The 16,445-nt window shown below is 38.5% G+C and overlaps 1 protein-coding gene, 1 long non-coding RNA gene and 1 other non-coding gene across 4 annotated transcripts in view; 1 reads left to right on the top strand and 2 right to left on the bottom strand.

Moving 5' to 3' along the window:
- Fbxo3 (F-box protein 3) overlaps window positions 1-16,439 on the bottom strand; it is a 30,110-nt gene extending 13,671 nt beyond the window's left edge. For both annotated transcript variants that reach the window (XM_010612624.1, XM_010612625.1), the window contains exons 1-6: window positions 16,304-16,439; window positions 12,486-12,575; window positions 9,651-9,814; window positions 4,431-4,545; window positions 2,295-2,499; window positions 1,489-1,534 (exon numbers count right to left, since the gene is read on the bottom strand). In XM_010612624.1, the coding sequence (XP_010610926.1) occupies window positions 1,489-1,534; window positions 2,295-2,499; window positions 4,431-4,545; window positions 9,651-9,814; window positions 12,486-12,575; window positions 16,304-16,407 (724 nt within the window). In that variant the 5' untranslated portion in view covers window positions 16,408-16,439. The remainder of the gene's footprint in view (window positions 1-1,488; window positions 1,535-2,294; window positions 2,500-4,430; window positions 4,546-9,650; window positions 9,815-12,485; window positions 12,576-16,303) is intronic.
- On the bottom strand, window positions 7,569-7,705 carry LOC117283557. Its single transcript, XR_004514598.1, has one exon.
- LOC117283489 overlaps window positions 11,571-16,445 on the top strand; it is a 37,665-nt gene continuing 32,790 nt past the window's right edge. The window contains exons 1-2 of the long non-coding RNA XR_004514472.1: window positions 11,571-11,923; window positions 13,682-13,786. This is a non-coding gene — a long non-coding RNA (uncharacterized LOC117283489). The remainder of the gene's footprint in view (window positions 11,924-13,681; window positions 13,787-16,445) is intronic.

The following is a 16,445-nucleotide window of genomic DNA, read 5'->3' as shown; positions in this document are numbered from 1 at the left end:
CTGAGGACAGATTTCAGTTTTCTTAAGTATCTAGTAATAGTGCCCTGAACACTCGGAGATGTCATCCTCCTTCCTCTGTGTTATCAAAAATCCTGTGAAACCAACCTAAATGAACCAAGATAGAGTTTACATCTTAAGTTTCCCGGTGAGCCCACGCTTGGGAGTTTCTTAGATAATGCTGGTGTTTGGCAAGGTAAGGAAGCTGCTCTCTCTTTCTTTCGCCACGGCACACACTGCACACCTCACCTATTCTCAGTGCATCTCACACCTTCTGCTCTGCTCACCTCTCTACGTGAATTCCCGGGCCTTGGCATTCTGCAGTAATGGTGGTTTCTTCCTCACTATGCAGCTCAGCACTACAGTAAGAGTGAGACACAGAGCCTAACAGCAGCTTCCCTGATTGCTTGGGCAGCCTTCAGTCCGTAAGCTGAGTGACACTGCTGGGCTCAAGCGGAGATGTCATCTCTGAAAGTCTTATGCAGATGCCACTGAGGGCAAGGAGCATGGGCAGGACCTCCAGAGTGCTTAACTTAGAAACCAGAGACCACGAGAGTCAGTGAGTGGAGAGCAAGGGCCTAAATTTAAAAGCTTTCATCACTTACTAGGTAGGAGTAAGACCTTCTTGACATGGCAAAGTATACCACAAACGCCGACTGTGTCCTGGTGTGGAACAAATGGATATTTATTCTCTGTTCAAAATTGTAATTAGAAGATGTAAAAGCTAGCAAGGCAGTTTTGTTTTCTTTTTTTGTGTGTGTGTGCTGCTCAGGACTGAACCCAGGGCCCTGTGCATGCTAGGCATGTGCTCTACCACTGAGCTACATGCCTAGTCCACTTCTTTCCTATTAATACAGGGGAATGATTAGTATGTGTCAGCAATACCTTTGAAAGCAGAATGGCCACAAAGTCTCTGACAGGTGGGCAAAATCTAAGCAACGTGAGACTGAATGAATAGCAAATGTACTTGAATATGACTAATAGATTGTCAAAAGCCTATAAGAAATATCCTTTTATGACCAAGGAAAAATAGTGGTGCCAAGAGGTTTATGAAGCACATGATTTGCATTGGTCTCAAAGACTGCTGATTCTGAAGTCACTAACGTCACTCATCAGTATCTGGCATTAGCACCTAAGAGACAGAGTGTGAAGTCAGTTATGTATGTCCTATCATACACTAGCAAGACCAACAGAAAATGTAGATGTGTTAAGAGCACTGTATACACAGAAATTCTATGCATCTCAACAACCTAGAGAAGAGCACTAAGGGCACAAGACTGAAAAGGGTATGACTTTTTTTTTCCAAATAGAACCAAAGTTCATTGAAAATGTAACAGCTATGCTAATGATAACTTAGATGCAGTAATTTATAAACCAGAAAGCCTTAAGAAATCCAAATATGAAACATCTAGTTATTCATAACCTAGAAAATTTCATCAACTTTTTCTCCTTTAACCAGAAAGAGTGGTAAAGAATGACTTTTTCTCCTACCTATGATAAACATGTCAATAGCAGCTGGGTCCCGAGCCATTTGGTCCTAGGTGAAAAAAAGAATGTCATTGATACATTTCTTATTGTTCTTTACCTGGATCTCTTCCCAGAACAAAGAAAAACAGATAAATACAACTTAAGTGTTCCAACAAATACTGTGGTATCCCTCACGCTTTTGAGTTCTTACTCCTAGGATTCCTACATTTAAGCTCTTCCTATAACTTCCTTGGAAGAGTGCAGGCACTTCAGGAAGATTAACAGTTATGTACTGCTACTACTGTTGGCATAAATGAAGCAATTATCCTTCAAGAACACAACTAGGAAGTTGAGGTAGTAAGAGAGATGGCTTGTTATATCCTGGAAGAAAGGGCTTTGGGTTTAAAGTTAAGAGATCTGAACAATTCTGATACATTCAAAAGCTAAATTTTTTTTAAAAGTTAGAAGCATATGTTATAATTGAGTACATCGATGAGGAGTTCCTCTTAAACTTCAAATCATAGCTCTCCTTCTACATATACCAGGGTTCGCATTATTTAGCCAATGGTAAAGGTTTCTTATGGCATTCCACACCATTATGTTACAATATTCGCATTTTAATTAGTCTATCCCTGTTCTTCAACCCTGAAAATACTAATGCACCCATTTATGTAATCATCAGAATGCCCCTTGGGGCTAGGGATCTAGCTCCAGTGGTTCTGGTGACTGCCTTGCAAACATAAGGGCCCGAGTTCGATGCCCGGTACCAAAAAAAAAAAAAAAAAAAAAGAATGCACCCTAAAGCCACAACGAAGCACACTGATACTTACTGGACACTGGTAGAACACTTCATTTTTGTTTCGGCCCTCTGCTGCTTCCACGGCTATGTACTGACTCAAACCAGTATGGATGCAAAAGGTCAAAGGGAGGCAGTATTTCAGTCCCTGCCTCTGCTGGAAGCCTCCAGCAGCTGTATCAACGTCTAACAAATCTTCAGAACGATAGTGATTCGACAATGCCATACTTCCCAACAACCTGAGGAAACACAGACTCGAAGATATACAATACTGCAGCATCAAACCAAAGCCATGCTTTATCTACCTGACGAATCATTGCACAATGACCACTTCAGAAGGACTGATCAGTGATTCTAACTCAAGAATACCAAAATCAATGTTTCTATATATTAAATTCATTTGTGATCATAAAGATTATGATTAAAAACTTGAATTAAGTGTTTAGTCTAAATGTCAATCTTTTTAAAAGAAATATATTTATGTTGGTTTCAACAATGTACCTCTAGCTAGACAATGAGGTGTATACCTATAATCCTAACAGATTCAAGTCCAAGGCAGAAAGACTTGAAGTTTGAGTCCAGACTTGGCAACTTAGCAAGGCCCTATTTCAAAATTTTGCTTTTTGAGACAGGGTCTTCCTATGTAGTTCAAACTGGAACTCACTACTTTGTAGCCCAGGCTGGCCTTGAATTAGTGGTGATTCTCTTGCTTCATCCTCCTGAGTGCTGCAATTAGAGATGTGAGCCACAACAACTGGCTAAAAAAATTCTTAGAAAGGGATGGGGATGTAGCTCAGTGAAGGCTCTGGGTTCAACCCCTAGTGAAAAAAAAAAGCAAAATGAAGGAATGTATCTTGCCATGACATAATGATTTACCAATGCCTTGGTATATACAAAAATGCTAACTCAATGTTTAAATGGGTAAATTCTCTGATAACTCTTATTTAGATACAACCTTTAGCTTACCTTCCAATCAGAAATATACTGCAAGTCAGTCTAAACCTTATTCAAATTTGAAATACATGGGATAAATATTAATCTCACTCCATTTGTGTCCTAGTAATAATGCATGTATCAAGGACTACCTAGTGATTCCAACGAGATTTCTATACTAAGCATCCTGCTTGGGCTATACATTGTGTGTTCAAATTCATGATTTATGGGCCGGGGATTTAGCTCAGCGGTTGGTGTCCTGCCTTGCAAGTGCAAAGACCCGAGTTCAATCCCCAGTACCAAAAAAAAAAAAAAAATCATGATTTACTTGGTTCAGGGCAATTCTTAACACAAAGTTCCTCCTATTTGCTCTTAAAATATGAGAATTTTTTAACTTTGCCACATTTCAGTTTGACAAGGAAAAAATTCACCAGCACAGGTTTATCCAGTCCTAACTGACTTCTATTTCTGACTTGTGCCTGATAACTGATGTTGGAGAAAAGCTCTGCAATGTCAGCGTGATCACTTCTAAGATCCCCTGAACACACTCACTCTCATCTGAAGCTGTGAACAGAGTCTCACAGGAGCCTTTACACATAACCATACATCAGGTTCCAATGGGGACCGTGCAATGGTCTCCCTGCCCTCGTCAGCACTTCAGAATACCAAAGTTTCTGAGACGGCTTCATGTCATGAACATACAAACAGAGCAGACCTAGTCAAAGCTGTGAGGCAAACTGAGGGCTATCAAACAGTCTGCTTTTACCAAAACTTTCACAATAATTATGTTACCTTTTAGAAGTTTTAAATAGGCATCTGACTACAGGCTACTCTTGATGATGAATAAATTCATGTTTTCTTTAACGTATGTAGCTCTGAGAAAAACAAGTTCCCTAAAGAGTTTACCTGGCCTGTAACAGGATAATCATATAAAAAATTCTACAGTTTAGTTAACATATACTTCCATGTACCTCTGCCCTCTGTCCCCATGCCCTTGAGCCCTGACCAGACTTCACTCTTATTATAAGGATGTTGGTAGAAATGTTTTTTATGAGACATATTTAATTTTGGTAAAATCTAATTCAAGCTATACATTTTGTCTTACGGATTGTTATAAAGAGGAAGAGGGAATACGTATGCTACTCTACTTTGTTAAGGGTAACTACAAAAACAATTTACTTTCATTCTAGAAAACAACACGCATCATTAGAAATAACCAAAACATGGAACATCTTACCCAGGAACCACTAGCTTCTGTCCATTGTGGATACGGTATGAACACCGATAATCATCAGGAAGCTTGCAACCGATCTGAGCTTCCACTGCATCTAGGTCTTCCTCACGTGCGCCCTCTGCAAATCACACAAAAGGGCGAACTGTGAAGACGCATGAGCCTTCAATCTGAAAAGGAAAGGAATCTATCCGCTAACTCCTGAAACAATCTCAGAGAGAGTAAACTTTCTACAATATATTGCTAAAATAAAATAAAATAAAAATAAATGGCTAAAGCACAGGGCAAATGAGTTGCTAACTGAACATTCGTTTGGAGCACCAAGCAAATCAAAGTCCTTAGTTTCCTCTGAGTAGAGAAAACTCAGCAAAACATGGAAAGAGGGCATCAATGAGATGTACAATAATTTTTCTACATTATAACAAAAATAGGATATATCTCATTTTTAAAACCTGAATATATTCATACTGTTTTATTTAAAAAGCCAGAAATTATCTAAACTGATGTTTCTAGAATTTTAACATAACCTGTCTCCCTCTCTTTTTAATTTGAGATGAGGTCTTTGCTATGTTGCCCAGGCTGGTCTCAAACTCAAGTGATCTTCCTACCTCAGACTCCTAGTGCTCGGACTATAGGCACACACATCTTGCTCAGCTCTAAAGTGGTCTTTCTATGATAAGTAAAGAAAGGACAGGGCCAGGGATTCAGTTCAGTGGCACCGTGCCTGCCTTGCAAGTACAAGGTCATAAGTTCGATCCCCGGTTTGGAAGGAAGGAAGGAAGGAAGGAAGGAAGGAAGGAAGGAAGGAAGGACGGACAGACGGACATAAGGTATAGGTTCATGCCATGAGCAGGTCACTGATTTGAATCCTAATTTGCACATTTGTAAACTTCTACACAGTCTTAGTATAAGTGTTGCCGAAGCGCAGTTAAGCTTTAAAAAGCAAGAAGAAACTACAAATACGAGAGGAGAGGTCCACTTTCAGTAATGACCCACCAGGTTACTGTTTGAAGACTTATTAAAAAACCAAAAGGAGAAGAGGAGGTTCAGATGAAGTAAACTGAGAGGTTAACCAGGCTTCTGGAATTACCTTGTCTTTGAAACAACTGCCAATTCCAAAAGCAAACATGAAGCAAAAGGCCAGGAAACTGAGCAAAGATTTAGGTACTACCTTAGGCCCGAAGGGTAAATAAAAGTGGGCTGCAGGGTTCTCAAAGGAAAAATGGACCTGTAAAAACTCAGGTCTTTTGGCTAGAACCCAGAAGGGCTACATCCCAGGAGTAGGGGAAACTAAAAATAGACTAGCATAATACTCACAAAATCTAAAGCCCAGTTTCCAATCACACCAATCCCTAATTGGATTAAGGTCATCTGTCCACTGACTAGCTGCCAGGCAAAGACAGAAATCTGTAGAAGATAGTAACACTGCCCCCAAAACTCTAAGTGATGCCTAGCAATCAATCAAAAATAAATTTAAAAAACTAGGCTTACATAAAGACAAGATCTGAGAAAAGAGAAAGAGGTTAAAAAAAAAAAAAGACTGAAAATAAAACTAAATTCACAAAATATCATTACTAGAGTCAGTAAACATGGACTTTAAAATATCCATAAGCACCCATAAAATACCCATACACTGATATACTTAATGAATTCAGTGACATGGTAGAGAATCTGAGTCAAGAAGCAATTATGAACCTCATGAAGAATAGCTACAAAATTAATTCTACACAAATATCTGGAAAAAGTGCTAAAAATAAAAGAAGTCTTAAAAACATCTGGAGATAGACAAAACATATAATTACTACCTTCAAAGGAAACACAGTCAAACCAGATTTCTTAACAGAAACAAAATCAGAAGAATGATTTCATAGTGACTGAAAACATCAGGGGTGATTAGAATTCTGTATCTTCCCAAAGAACGAAGATGAAAAACATAACATTTTTGGGCTGAGGATACAGCTTAATGGTAGAGCTCTTTTCTAGTGCATGGGGGACCTTGAATCAATTCCCGGCACCAAAAGAAAATTAGTTAATTTAAAAGAAAATAATACACTTTTAGACTAAGAAAATCTGAAAAGGTAGCAGCGGTTCCTCATCAAAAGAAATTCTTCAGACAGGAAGACAATGATCCTTGATAGAAGCCTGAAGATGTAGGAAGGAAGAACAACCAAAAAAGAAAAATATAAAGGTAAATCTAAATCAATAGTGATTATCTATACAGTAATGTTTTTAGGGATATAAATATGTTGAAGAAGACTAAAATCACAAAACTGTAATACAAAGGAGATGGGGGTATAGCTCAGCCATAGAGCAGGCTGGCTTAATATGTACAACACTCTGAGTTTGATCTCTAGCCCTCTAACCCCTCCCAAGTAAAACCTCAAAACTGTAAGGCAGGAGGGAAGCGTTTGGAATTAAGGCATCTCAGTTTCTTTCATCATCAGGAAGTCATGAAAATACTATTTTACATTAGGGCTTATTAAGTCACAGATGTACAGATTAATATCTATGGTAACTGCTAAAAAATAATGTAAGAAAGGGTAAGGAAATGGAAAAAAGGAGACTGCAAAAAAGAAAAATGTAAAAAGATCAATGAATATGATATATTTAAATTCAAATATATACACTAAATATGAATGGGCTAAATAATCTAATAAAAAGACAAAATGACACACGAGTTGAAAAACAAGGACTAAGGATAGAGGTCAGCACTAGCCTAACATTCACAAAGCCCTAGGTTCCATCACTGGCAACATTTAAAAAAACAAAAACAAAACAAATTAAAAAAACACGTAATTATCCCTGTATAACAGATACAAACAAGAGAGCTAAAACAGTTCTAGTAAAAAAATCACAGGAAAGAGACTTTAAGGGAAACATCTTTACCATAGCTAATGGAAGATTTCTCATTATGACAAAAAGATTAAACCTACTACACAGATACTATAATTCTAATTTTATGCACCTAATAATACAGCTTCAAAATATATTTTTTAAATGAACTGAAATGGAAAAAGTTGATCTATAAGCACAGTTTTCCACTGTTGCAATATTAGCAGCTTAACATATCATGTAAGGCCCTGAATTCAGTCCCTAGAATCACAAAACAAACAATCCAACCAACAACACCTTTATTATTCAAGCAAGTGTGAGGGTGAAACTGTCCAGGCAAGGCTCCTTTCTTAAATGTCTCTCCCAGACAGGACAGTTGGCCACTCTTTTCTAGGCTCAGCTGAGGGGAGGTAGAAAGGGCTGAGTCTAACTCCCAGGAAACAGAGCCAGGACTCTCTTGTATTATTTCAGTTTGTGTAGGTCAGAAGTCTAGGTGTGACTCAACTGAAACTACTACAAGGCTGAAATCTCACCCTATTGGGATCCTCTTCCGAGCTCATGGAATTCAATTCCTTAAAGCTATAGGATTGAGGCCCTCTGATCTGACAGGCCATTTGTCATTCTCTATGATAGGGCCTTCTCTGTAACGTGCCAGTTTGCTTATTCAAAGTCAACAGAGAGAGACACTTTGAATCTCACAGGCTTCTGGAAGGCCCAGACCCCTTCAAAGACTCACTTGATTGAGGCAATCATGCTCAAGATAGTTTCTCTTTTGATTAACAAAGGTCTCAAACTCAACTAATTTGGGACTTTCACTACATCTGCAAAAATCTCTCAACCTTTTTCATATTATATGGACTAAACACAGTACAGTAGTGAAATCAATTCAGTTTTGCCTACACTCAAAGAGAGATGATTGTACTTAGGCACGTATACCAGGAGTTGGGAGCTTGGGTGCTACCTCAGATATCTACCTCAACAGTGAAAGATTTCAGCATACTTCTCTCAGTAACTAATAGAAATAGGCAGAAAAGAAAAAAAGTAGTACAGAAGATTTAAACAAGATTAACAAATTTTACCTAATTGCATCTACAGTACTGAACTGAATAATTACAAAAACTACATTCTTTTCAGTTGAACATGGAAGTTATTCAAATAGATAAAAATGGATTACACATGGACTAAACACAAACCACAACCAATTTTAAATGAGAGAACTCACATAGAATATATTCTCTGATCACAGTGAATTAAAATATATATTTTTAAAATTTTTCTTTAAAAATATACTTTTAAAGGTTACTATAAAAGTTCTGAATGTTTCAAAATTTCTACTTAATCCATGGGTTAAAGAAAAAATTAAACTAAAAAATAATCATAATGAAAATGTAATATATTAAACTTCATGGGATAAGCTAATATGCGTAGAAATTTACAGCACTAAATGTATTAGAGAAAAAAGCAAGCCTGAAAATCTACGGACCAAGCAATCATCTCAAGTCAGAGAGAAAAAAAAAAAGCACAATGAAACTCAAACACAAGATGAAGAAATTAATGAAATAAAAAATAATCATGTAATAAAGAAAATTGATCAAGAAGCCAGTTCTTTGAAAGATAAATTAGCCCTGACCTAGCAAGACTAATCAAAAAGGCAAGAAAGTATAAAAAATAGAAGTGGGCCAGAAATTTAGCTTAGTGTTTCTGCCACCTGCCTTGCAAGTACAAGGTCCCGAGTTTCATCCCCGGTATCCCCACCCCTCAAAAAAAAGAAACAGAAGTAATATCACTACAGATTCAATAAACATTCAAAAGATATACACTCTCTTTTTATACTATAAAATATTTTATTTATGCCAATTAATTTGAATATGTAAAGAAGATTAATTTCCTAAACACAATTTATCAAAATTGACATAAGAATAAATAGAAAGTCTGAATAGTCTGATATCTAATAAAATTAAATCTAATAAAATGAAAACTTTCCCACAATAAAAACTCCAGGGCTGAATGGCTTGCTGCCAAAGGCCCTGGGTTCAATTCTTGCATGTTAAAAAAAAAATACTTAAAAAAGAAATCACAATACTTATTCTCAAACAACCTTAGCAGTACTATTTTCTTTAAATAAAACAAGTATAAGGAAAAAAGGAGTTCAGCTTTCACTTCTAATAAACAATCTTGTGGGTTCCAACGCTGAGCAAAAACAGGGCAAGCTCCAGAGCAAAAGTCCTTTTAATCCTGTTGGCACTCTACTTCCTTGGCAACTGTGAATGGTGGACTACAGACAAGCTTGCATCGGTACAAGTGCATAAACAACAGAAATTCAAAGTTATTTAAACTAATTTATTCATACTAAATAACAGAAATGGGAGAAGAAAGACCCTGCATTCCCAGTACCTTTCAGAGATAAAACCATCCGAGGACACCTGGGCTCCAAATATTTCTTGAGATCGTCCCAGGCCTTTTTAATAGCAGCATAATGGTCAATGTATCTTCCTACATCAGAGTAAGTATCTATGAAGAGAGATTTCCAACACTGATTCTTCTGTGTTTTCTCTTCCCTAAACAGATTTTAAAAATGAGATTATAAATCTTGTGAAAAGATATTACCAAATATTTTCTACACTAACACATTTTATTATTTTAGCTACAAAGGGAGACTATACAGCAAAAAGTGATACACACATCAAAAAGTTTAACGGGCTGTTGATATAGAGGGATTATGAGTCACTTATTTTCTTACTTTCTACTTAAATTTTTTCTAGGTTTTCTAATCATTCGTAAAATATAGTATGAACAGTATATGAGTAGAAATCTCAACTTGTAACAATATATCAGCTGTAAAAATTTAAAAGGTATATATCGTTGTTCTATTTTAGAGAATATTTAGAATCTAATGATATAAAGAGCCAGGGACATAGCTCAGCAGTGTAGCACCTGCCTGGCAAGCGTGAGCCCTGAGAATGATTCCCAATACCAAAAAAGAACACAGAAAAATAAAAGGGCAAAAATAGAGAATCTAATGATATAATATTAAGCTAGCACATACATATTGCATTAGTAAGAGAACCATAAAGCAGCAAAATAATTATATATGACTCAACATTTCTATTTGGTATAATTCTGCAAACATTTATTGAGTGTCCACTTAGCTGCCACTGAAGACATAAAAAGGCGCGCTCACACACACATACACACACACACACACACACACACACACACACACACACACACACACACACACACACACACACACACACACACACACACAAACTTCAAAAAGCTATAATCTTACCAGGAAGAAAGAATAAAGTGTAAATTTAAGATTCAGAAGTGATGGAGGATAAAGCAATCATAGAAAGCCTGAAGATGATGAGCTTGACTTTCATGTGTAGAAAACAAGAGCAATGGAAGAGTTTTACAGGGAAGTTAAAAGAGCAGACTTTAGGCTCTGGTTTGGTCAATGAACTAGAGATATAGAGGAATTAGAAAGATTTTGGGGCCAGGGATTAAGCTCAATGGTGCTACTACACCTGCCTTGCAAGTGCAAGGTCCCAAGTTTGATCTCCAGCACCACTAAAAAAAAAAAAAAAAGAAAGAAAGAAAGAAAGATTTTGCAGGGATGATGGACTGAACTAAAGCTGTGGAAGCTAGGTGGAATGAACAGGAAGCCTCAAGAAATATACAAAAGCTCAAACTAGGAAGGGTTGGCAATTGAGTCAATGTAGGGAAAGAGAAACATCTAGATGATTCTTCACTCTGGCTCAGATGCCAGGATGGATGGTACTGCCATGAATACTAAGGATGCAAAGGACGTAATTAGAGATGAGAAAAGAGCAAATCAAGGTAGGAGTTTCAAGAGGGGAGCATCTTTTTATTAATCTAAACAACATATACATATATTATCAAAACTAAAAAGTATCAAAGAACTGGACTAGGGGTACAGCTCAGTGGTATAGCACTTGGTTAGCAAGCATGAGGCCCTCATGCCTTAAAAAATAAAATAAAAATATAAAAAGTACCAAAGAACTTGTGAATAAGAAAAACTAGTTCAAAGCCCAACCTTTCAAAAAAAAAACAAGTTATTTAAGAATGCTATCTCTATAATTCTAAATATCAACTTTATACATATTTGCTGATACTCCAAAGTGAAAGATGTGGACATAGTAATACTTAAAATATAAATTAATTAAAATTCCCCTTCTCCCATTCTTCCCCCTCCAAATGTTAATAGCTTTGTTACTAATTTTTAGTTTGGTAGAATTAAACCTTGCAGCTTTAAATAACACACTTAAACTTCTACTTCTTGCCTCCTCTCCATCTAAGAAAAAAATAGTAGTATTCCTACCTTTCCTTTCACCTTTCCCAACTCTGTCTTCTCATCTATATTTCTGTTCTGTCAAATCGTTAATATTTACTGAGCCCAGTTACCCCGTGCATGACAGTCCAGCAGACAACTGTGCCACTGAGCCCAGAGCCCAGTGAGGACGTAAAGGGGGAGACTCAGGTCTGGGAGTTAGGAAAATTCCGGTGGTCCCTAGGAACTATAGCAACACATGCTGAAAAGTCACAAAGGGAGAAGAGCAGTGGATGAAGAACAGAATCTTGGAGAACATCAAGATTCCCTAGCAGACCCATGAAGAGGATCAAAGGAGACAGAGGCTAGAGAGGTGAGTCAGGACAGAGTGTCACAGTAGCCAAGTGTCACATTTCAAGACTACACATTCCTCATTAGAGGGTGGGAAGAGGAAGGAGGAAGAGAGTCAGAGGGAGACTGAATGATAAGTACTAAAATAAAGTACAGTTAAATAGGAGTAGTAAGTTCTAATGCTCTCCAGCACAGTTGGACAAGTAAACAGCAATTTTTTCTATATTTCATAAAGAATAAAAGGAGGAGTTCAAAGCTTCCAAAACAAAGAAATGATTAAGCATTTAAGGAGACAGAAATGCTAATTAGCCTGATTTTAATCATTATAGTTGTACACATTGTTGAATCATCACACTGTACCTTGTAAATATGTTCAATTATTATGTATCAATTAGTATAGTTAAAATTTTACTCTTAAAAAATGAATCCTTCCCATAGAGACACAAAAGAATACACATAGGGCTGGAGATTTAGTTCAGTGATACCACACCTGCCTTGCAAGTGCAAGGTCCTGAGTTCAATTCCCGGTACAAAAAAAAAACAAAAAACAAAAAAACAAACAGTTCCCTCCCCCAAATACTTACTCGGTTATCAGCCAGTATTTTTTGCAATGTCTTCTCCACAGTGGATCATGACTTGATAGCTGGCTAAGTCTTCGACTCACATAGCAGCAACTGGCAGTAACCAGATTCACAGGAGTAAATTAAAATGCAAAAATATTAAAAATAAAGATTAAAATAGTCATTGCTAAACTTCATTGTATTCCTCTCACTCTTCTTATTTTCCAATCAAATCAATATTTTCTAAGCATACTTGGGAGGTTGAGGCAGGAGGATAGCAAGTTTTAGGCCAGTCTGGGCAATTTAACAAGTTGAAGGCCAGCCTAGACTAAATAACAAGACCCTGTCTCAAAAACAAAAACAATTATTTTCTAAGACAGCATTTTGTTAACATGCTAAGCTAGTATAACTACCACAATCTTTTCACTCACAAATCCTGAAACTTCTACAATTGTAATTTTTATAAGAAAGTCTACATATGAAACATATGTACCATTAGAGTTAATCTCAAATCAGAGTTTTCCTACATTATTATCAGAATAGTATCACCTCTAAGTATAAAAAATATTTATGCATAAGCAAAGTAGTTATCAGGTCTTTTCTTCATGATTAATAAAGACATTCTATAAATACACAGATCCTTTGCTTTGTCATAATTTTTTAAAGGAAAAAATACTGCAGCCACCAACATTTTTTTTTTTAAAGAAAACACTGGAAAATCCACCTAGAAAGACATCTGAATCATAATAGTTCTGAATCAATACTCACGACTATACAAGGTACCAGCTGCCCCAAAGCAGGGAATGTTAAAAGTAAATGCTTTTCCTACTGTTTCGAGATTTCTAATACTATAATGTTCCAAGCCTATAATGCTACCCTACATAATTAATTTGAAATAAGAATGAACCTGGATTTCTATTTTTTTAGAAAAGAAATCACAATTCACAGAAAGTAGGTTTTCAAAGATCTCACTTGGCAACATTAATCAATTAAATTTTTAATCACATGGAGCTTTTAAGACCATGAGTAGGGTGTACAAAAAATCCATCTATGATAAATTATTAGCCTTTGATTTAGAGGTTTTACAGAGATACCATCCTCATCCTTTTCTGCCAGGCAAAGAAAACACTCCAATTTTTGTAAACACAAGAACCTCTCCAGTTTTATAAATTCAGGATTCATTTTCTCTTTTCTTGGTTCCTCTCCCTCCACTGCCTCAGCAACTGTAAGAAGCACCAAAGGTGATTTTGATACACGTCGAGTTTGAAAACTAGTGTTCTACATGAAGACTCTGATTCAGATGCCTGGAGTGAGGGCTGTATCAGGTACAGTTATGTTTAAAGGTGCCACGGGTATTAATTCTGATGCACAGTGAAGGTGGAGAATGACATATGATGAATCACTGGGATGGAGAAGGTAGCACTTAAAGTCTCAGATTCATAATCTTCAGATTATACAACTGATCCTATGCCAAGATACTCACAAACTAACCGAATCCAAACCAGCATAGTTGAGCAAACATGTACCAAAACTGTCAGGATTTGGCAATGGCTGCACACTTGGCAAAGCTTGCCTGTATGGTGCAGGAAAGATGCTGCAGTGTAAACAGTAAGGGTATTCACCTCAACTGATTTCCACACAGCAATGGAGGGGTCGGTCATACCCCTTCTGTTTAAAAGTTTGGTTACCACCTAAAACATTTAAAATAAAATAAAATATATTCTCCTAACCTTGACTCACAGGTCTTATATGATCTCAACGGTTTCATCTCACACTACTCTGCTTGTGAGTCACTCCCTACTTCCAGGGACACCAAACTACTAAGCTCCTCCAATAGGCCTTGCTGTTGAACAGTCCTTCAGCCTCTGAATACACTATTCCCTCTGCCAGGACTGCGCTACACTGATATGGTAGCTCTTCCCACTGTGAATTGGTCATCTCTTCCTTCACAGTACTCAGCATCTCTTGTAATTATATGCACATGTCCATCTTTCCATCTTTCTAACATGGGGCATTTTTTGTTTGTTGGGGATCAAACTCGGGACCTTGCGCTTGTGAAGCAGGCGGCGGCACCACTCAGCTAAATCCCCAGCCCTCCATCTTTATATCTTGCCTACAAGTGTGTAAGCTGCATGAGAGGGGACCGCATCTATTTTGCTCACTACTGTAATCCTCAGCATTTAATGGGCTGGCACATAGCGGGTACTCAAAGAATCTGTCCAATAAATGATGACTACAAAGATAAGCAAGACAGTTCTTATGTGTGAGAAGTGCACAATCTATCTTGAGATGACATTTTGGAAGGAAAGGAATAAGGTAGTGGGGAGACTCAAATTTCAACTTGCCAGGTTGAGAAGGGGAAAAGAAGGTATTCCAGGCAGTCAAGAGCCTAAGCTACACAATAAAAAAAAGTGCAAGTTAGCACAAGTCTAATTTGATTAGTGGACTGTGCAAATATGATAGTAGAGGAGAAATAAGGCCTAAAAAGCCTTACATAATAAGCCAGATGATAAAGGCCTTAAATGTCCAGAAGTTCACGTCAGAGCATGTAAACACCAGTATCATATGTTTTTAAGGAGAAGGACAGCCAGATCTGCCTGGGAAAATCACTGTGGCAGCAATCAAAACTGTGTGGTAGGGTGGAGGAGGGGATGTGTAGATAGTAAGAGGTCACAGCAACAGAAATTTCAGATGAAAACAGTTTGAGCCAGAATAACTTTTTGTAAAGAAGAATTTTATTTTTCTGCACTGATACAGCCTGAGCAAGGAAAAATGTATTTTCTAGAAAAAGCAGCAAATAACCTGAGGAATCCCTCTGTCACCACTTTGCTAGGCCAACCAACAGCTATCTGTAACTCCAAGAAATAAGTATTCCTAAAAGAATCCCTAATAACAGGACACAGTAGCTAGAATCAAATGTCTATAATCCGATGGTTAATCTCACAGACACACAAAAAAAAGAAAACTCGGCTATTTGTCCTGAGAGAACATCCTCTCAAACATACGTGACAGCACAAGAAACTCTCAGGGCCAGGCCTGTCAGGGATATAAACAACCTTATACCCGGAGGGAGGGGACCGGGAAGGGGAGTGGGTAATACCATTTCTTCCACCATCCCAAACAGTGCCAATCTCTGAAAGAATTAGGCATTTAACCACCCTTACAAGCAACCGACGTTTAGCTTTGAAAGATGGCCCGAATGTGAGAAAGCTAAGGCGCACTTAAGACGATCACCTGTATCGCGCCACCGGAAGTCAGTACCAAAACACAAAACCCAACATCCAATCGTAAGGAGGAAAAGAATGAGAGCAAAACAGTTCTCAAACACAGAAGTCCCGAAGTGAGCCCTGCCAGTGATTACAGTGTCGGTGTCATACCGGAGGTGTCAGGGTGGCCTGTCGCCTTCCCCCGCGCACTCTTATCTGTCCACGCCAGCGCGGACCCCGTAGGCCTCAGCCTAACCAGGAGAAGCCTGAGCATGGACGGGGCTTATCTACGGCGTCCAGGGCTGTGACAGACCGGGCGGGGCCATTTACAAGCCAGGGACGCGACAGAGCAGCATGTGGGGGGGAGCCACCTCCGTCCAAGGCAACTGGGCCTCGCTGTGGCCTGGGAGAAAGACCCACGCCCCAGGGTTTTAGGCGCAGGCTGTGAGAAAGACTTCAGGGGTCCTTACGACCCGGCCCCTCAGCCCCCAGGTGGCTCTGCAGGATAAGGCGACCCAGGCGTCACCTTCTGGAGACGCGGAATCCGGAGTCCACCGGCCTCCAGGCCTCTTTCCCTAGTGCTTCAGTGCCTCCTCCCGCTTGCTCCCCACCCCTGCCACGCGCGCCGCGTATTACTTGATTAGGTCCCGGTAGTCCAGAAAAGATAAAATGAGGAGCAAAGGATCGGTAGGCAGTGACTCCAGGGTCATCAGCGCCAACTCGGCCTCCATGGCCGCCATCTTGCGTGGCGCGGTGCAGCCTGGCCACGCCTCAGCCC

This window comes from Fukomys damarensis, unplaced genomic scaffold, assembly GCF_012274545.1.
Source record: "Fukomys damarensis isolate Sample0158 unplaced genomic scaffold, DMR_v1.0_HiC HiC_scaffold_27, whole genome shotgun sequence".
NCBI classification, from domain to species: Eukaryota; Metazoa; Chordata; class Mammalia; order Rodentia; family Bathyergidae; genus Fukomys; species Fukomys damarensis.
The sequence above is the reverse complement of the archived record's forward strand: the minus strand, read 5'-3'. Positions and strand labels throughout refer to the sequence as shown.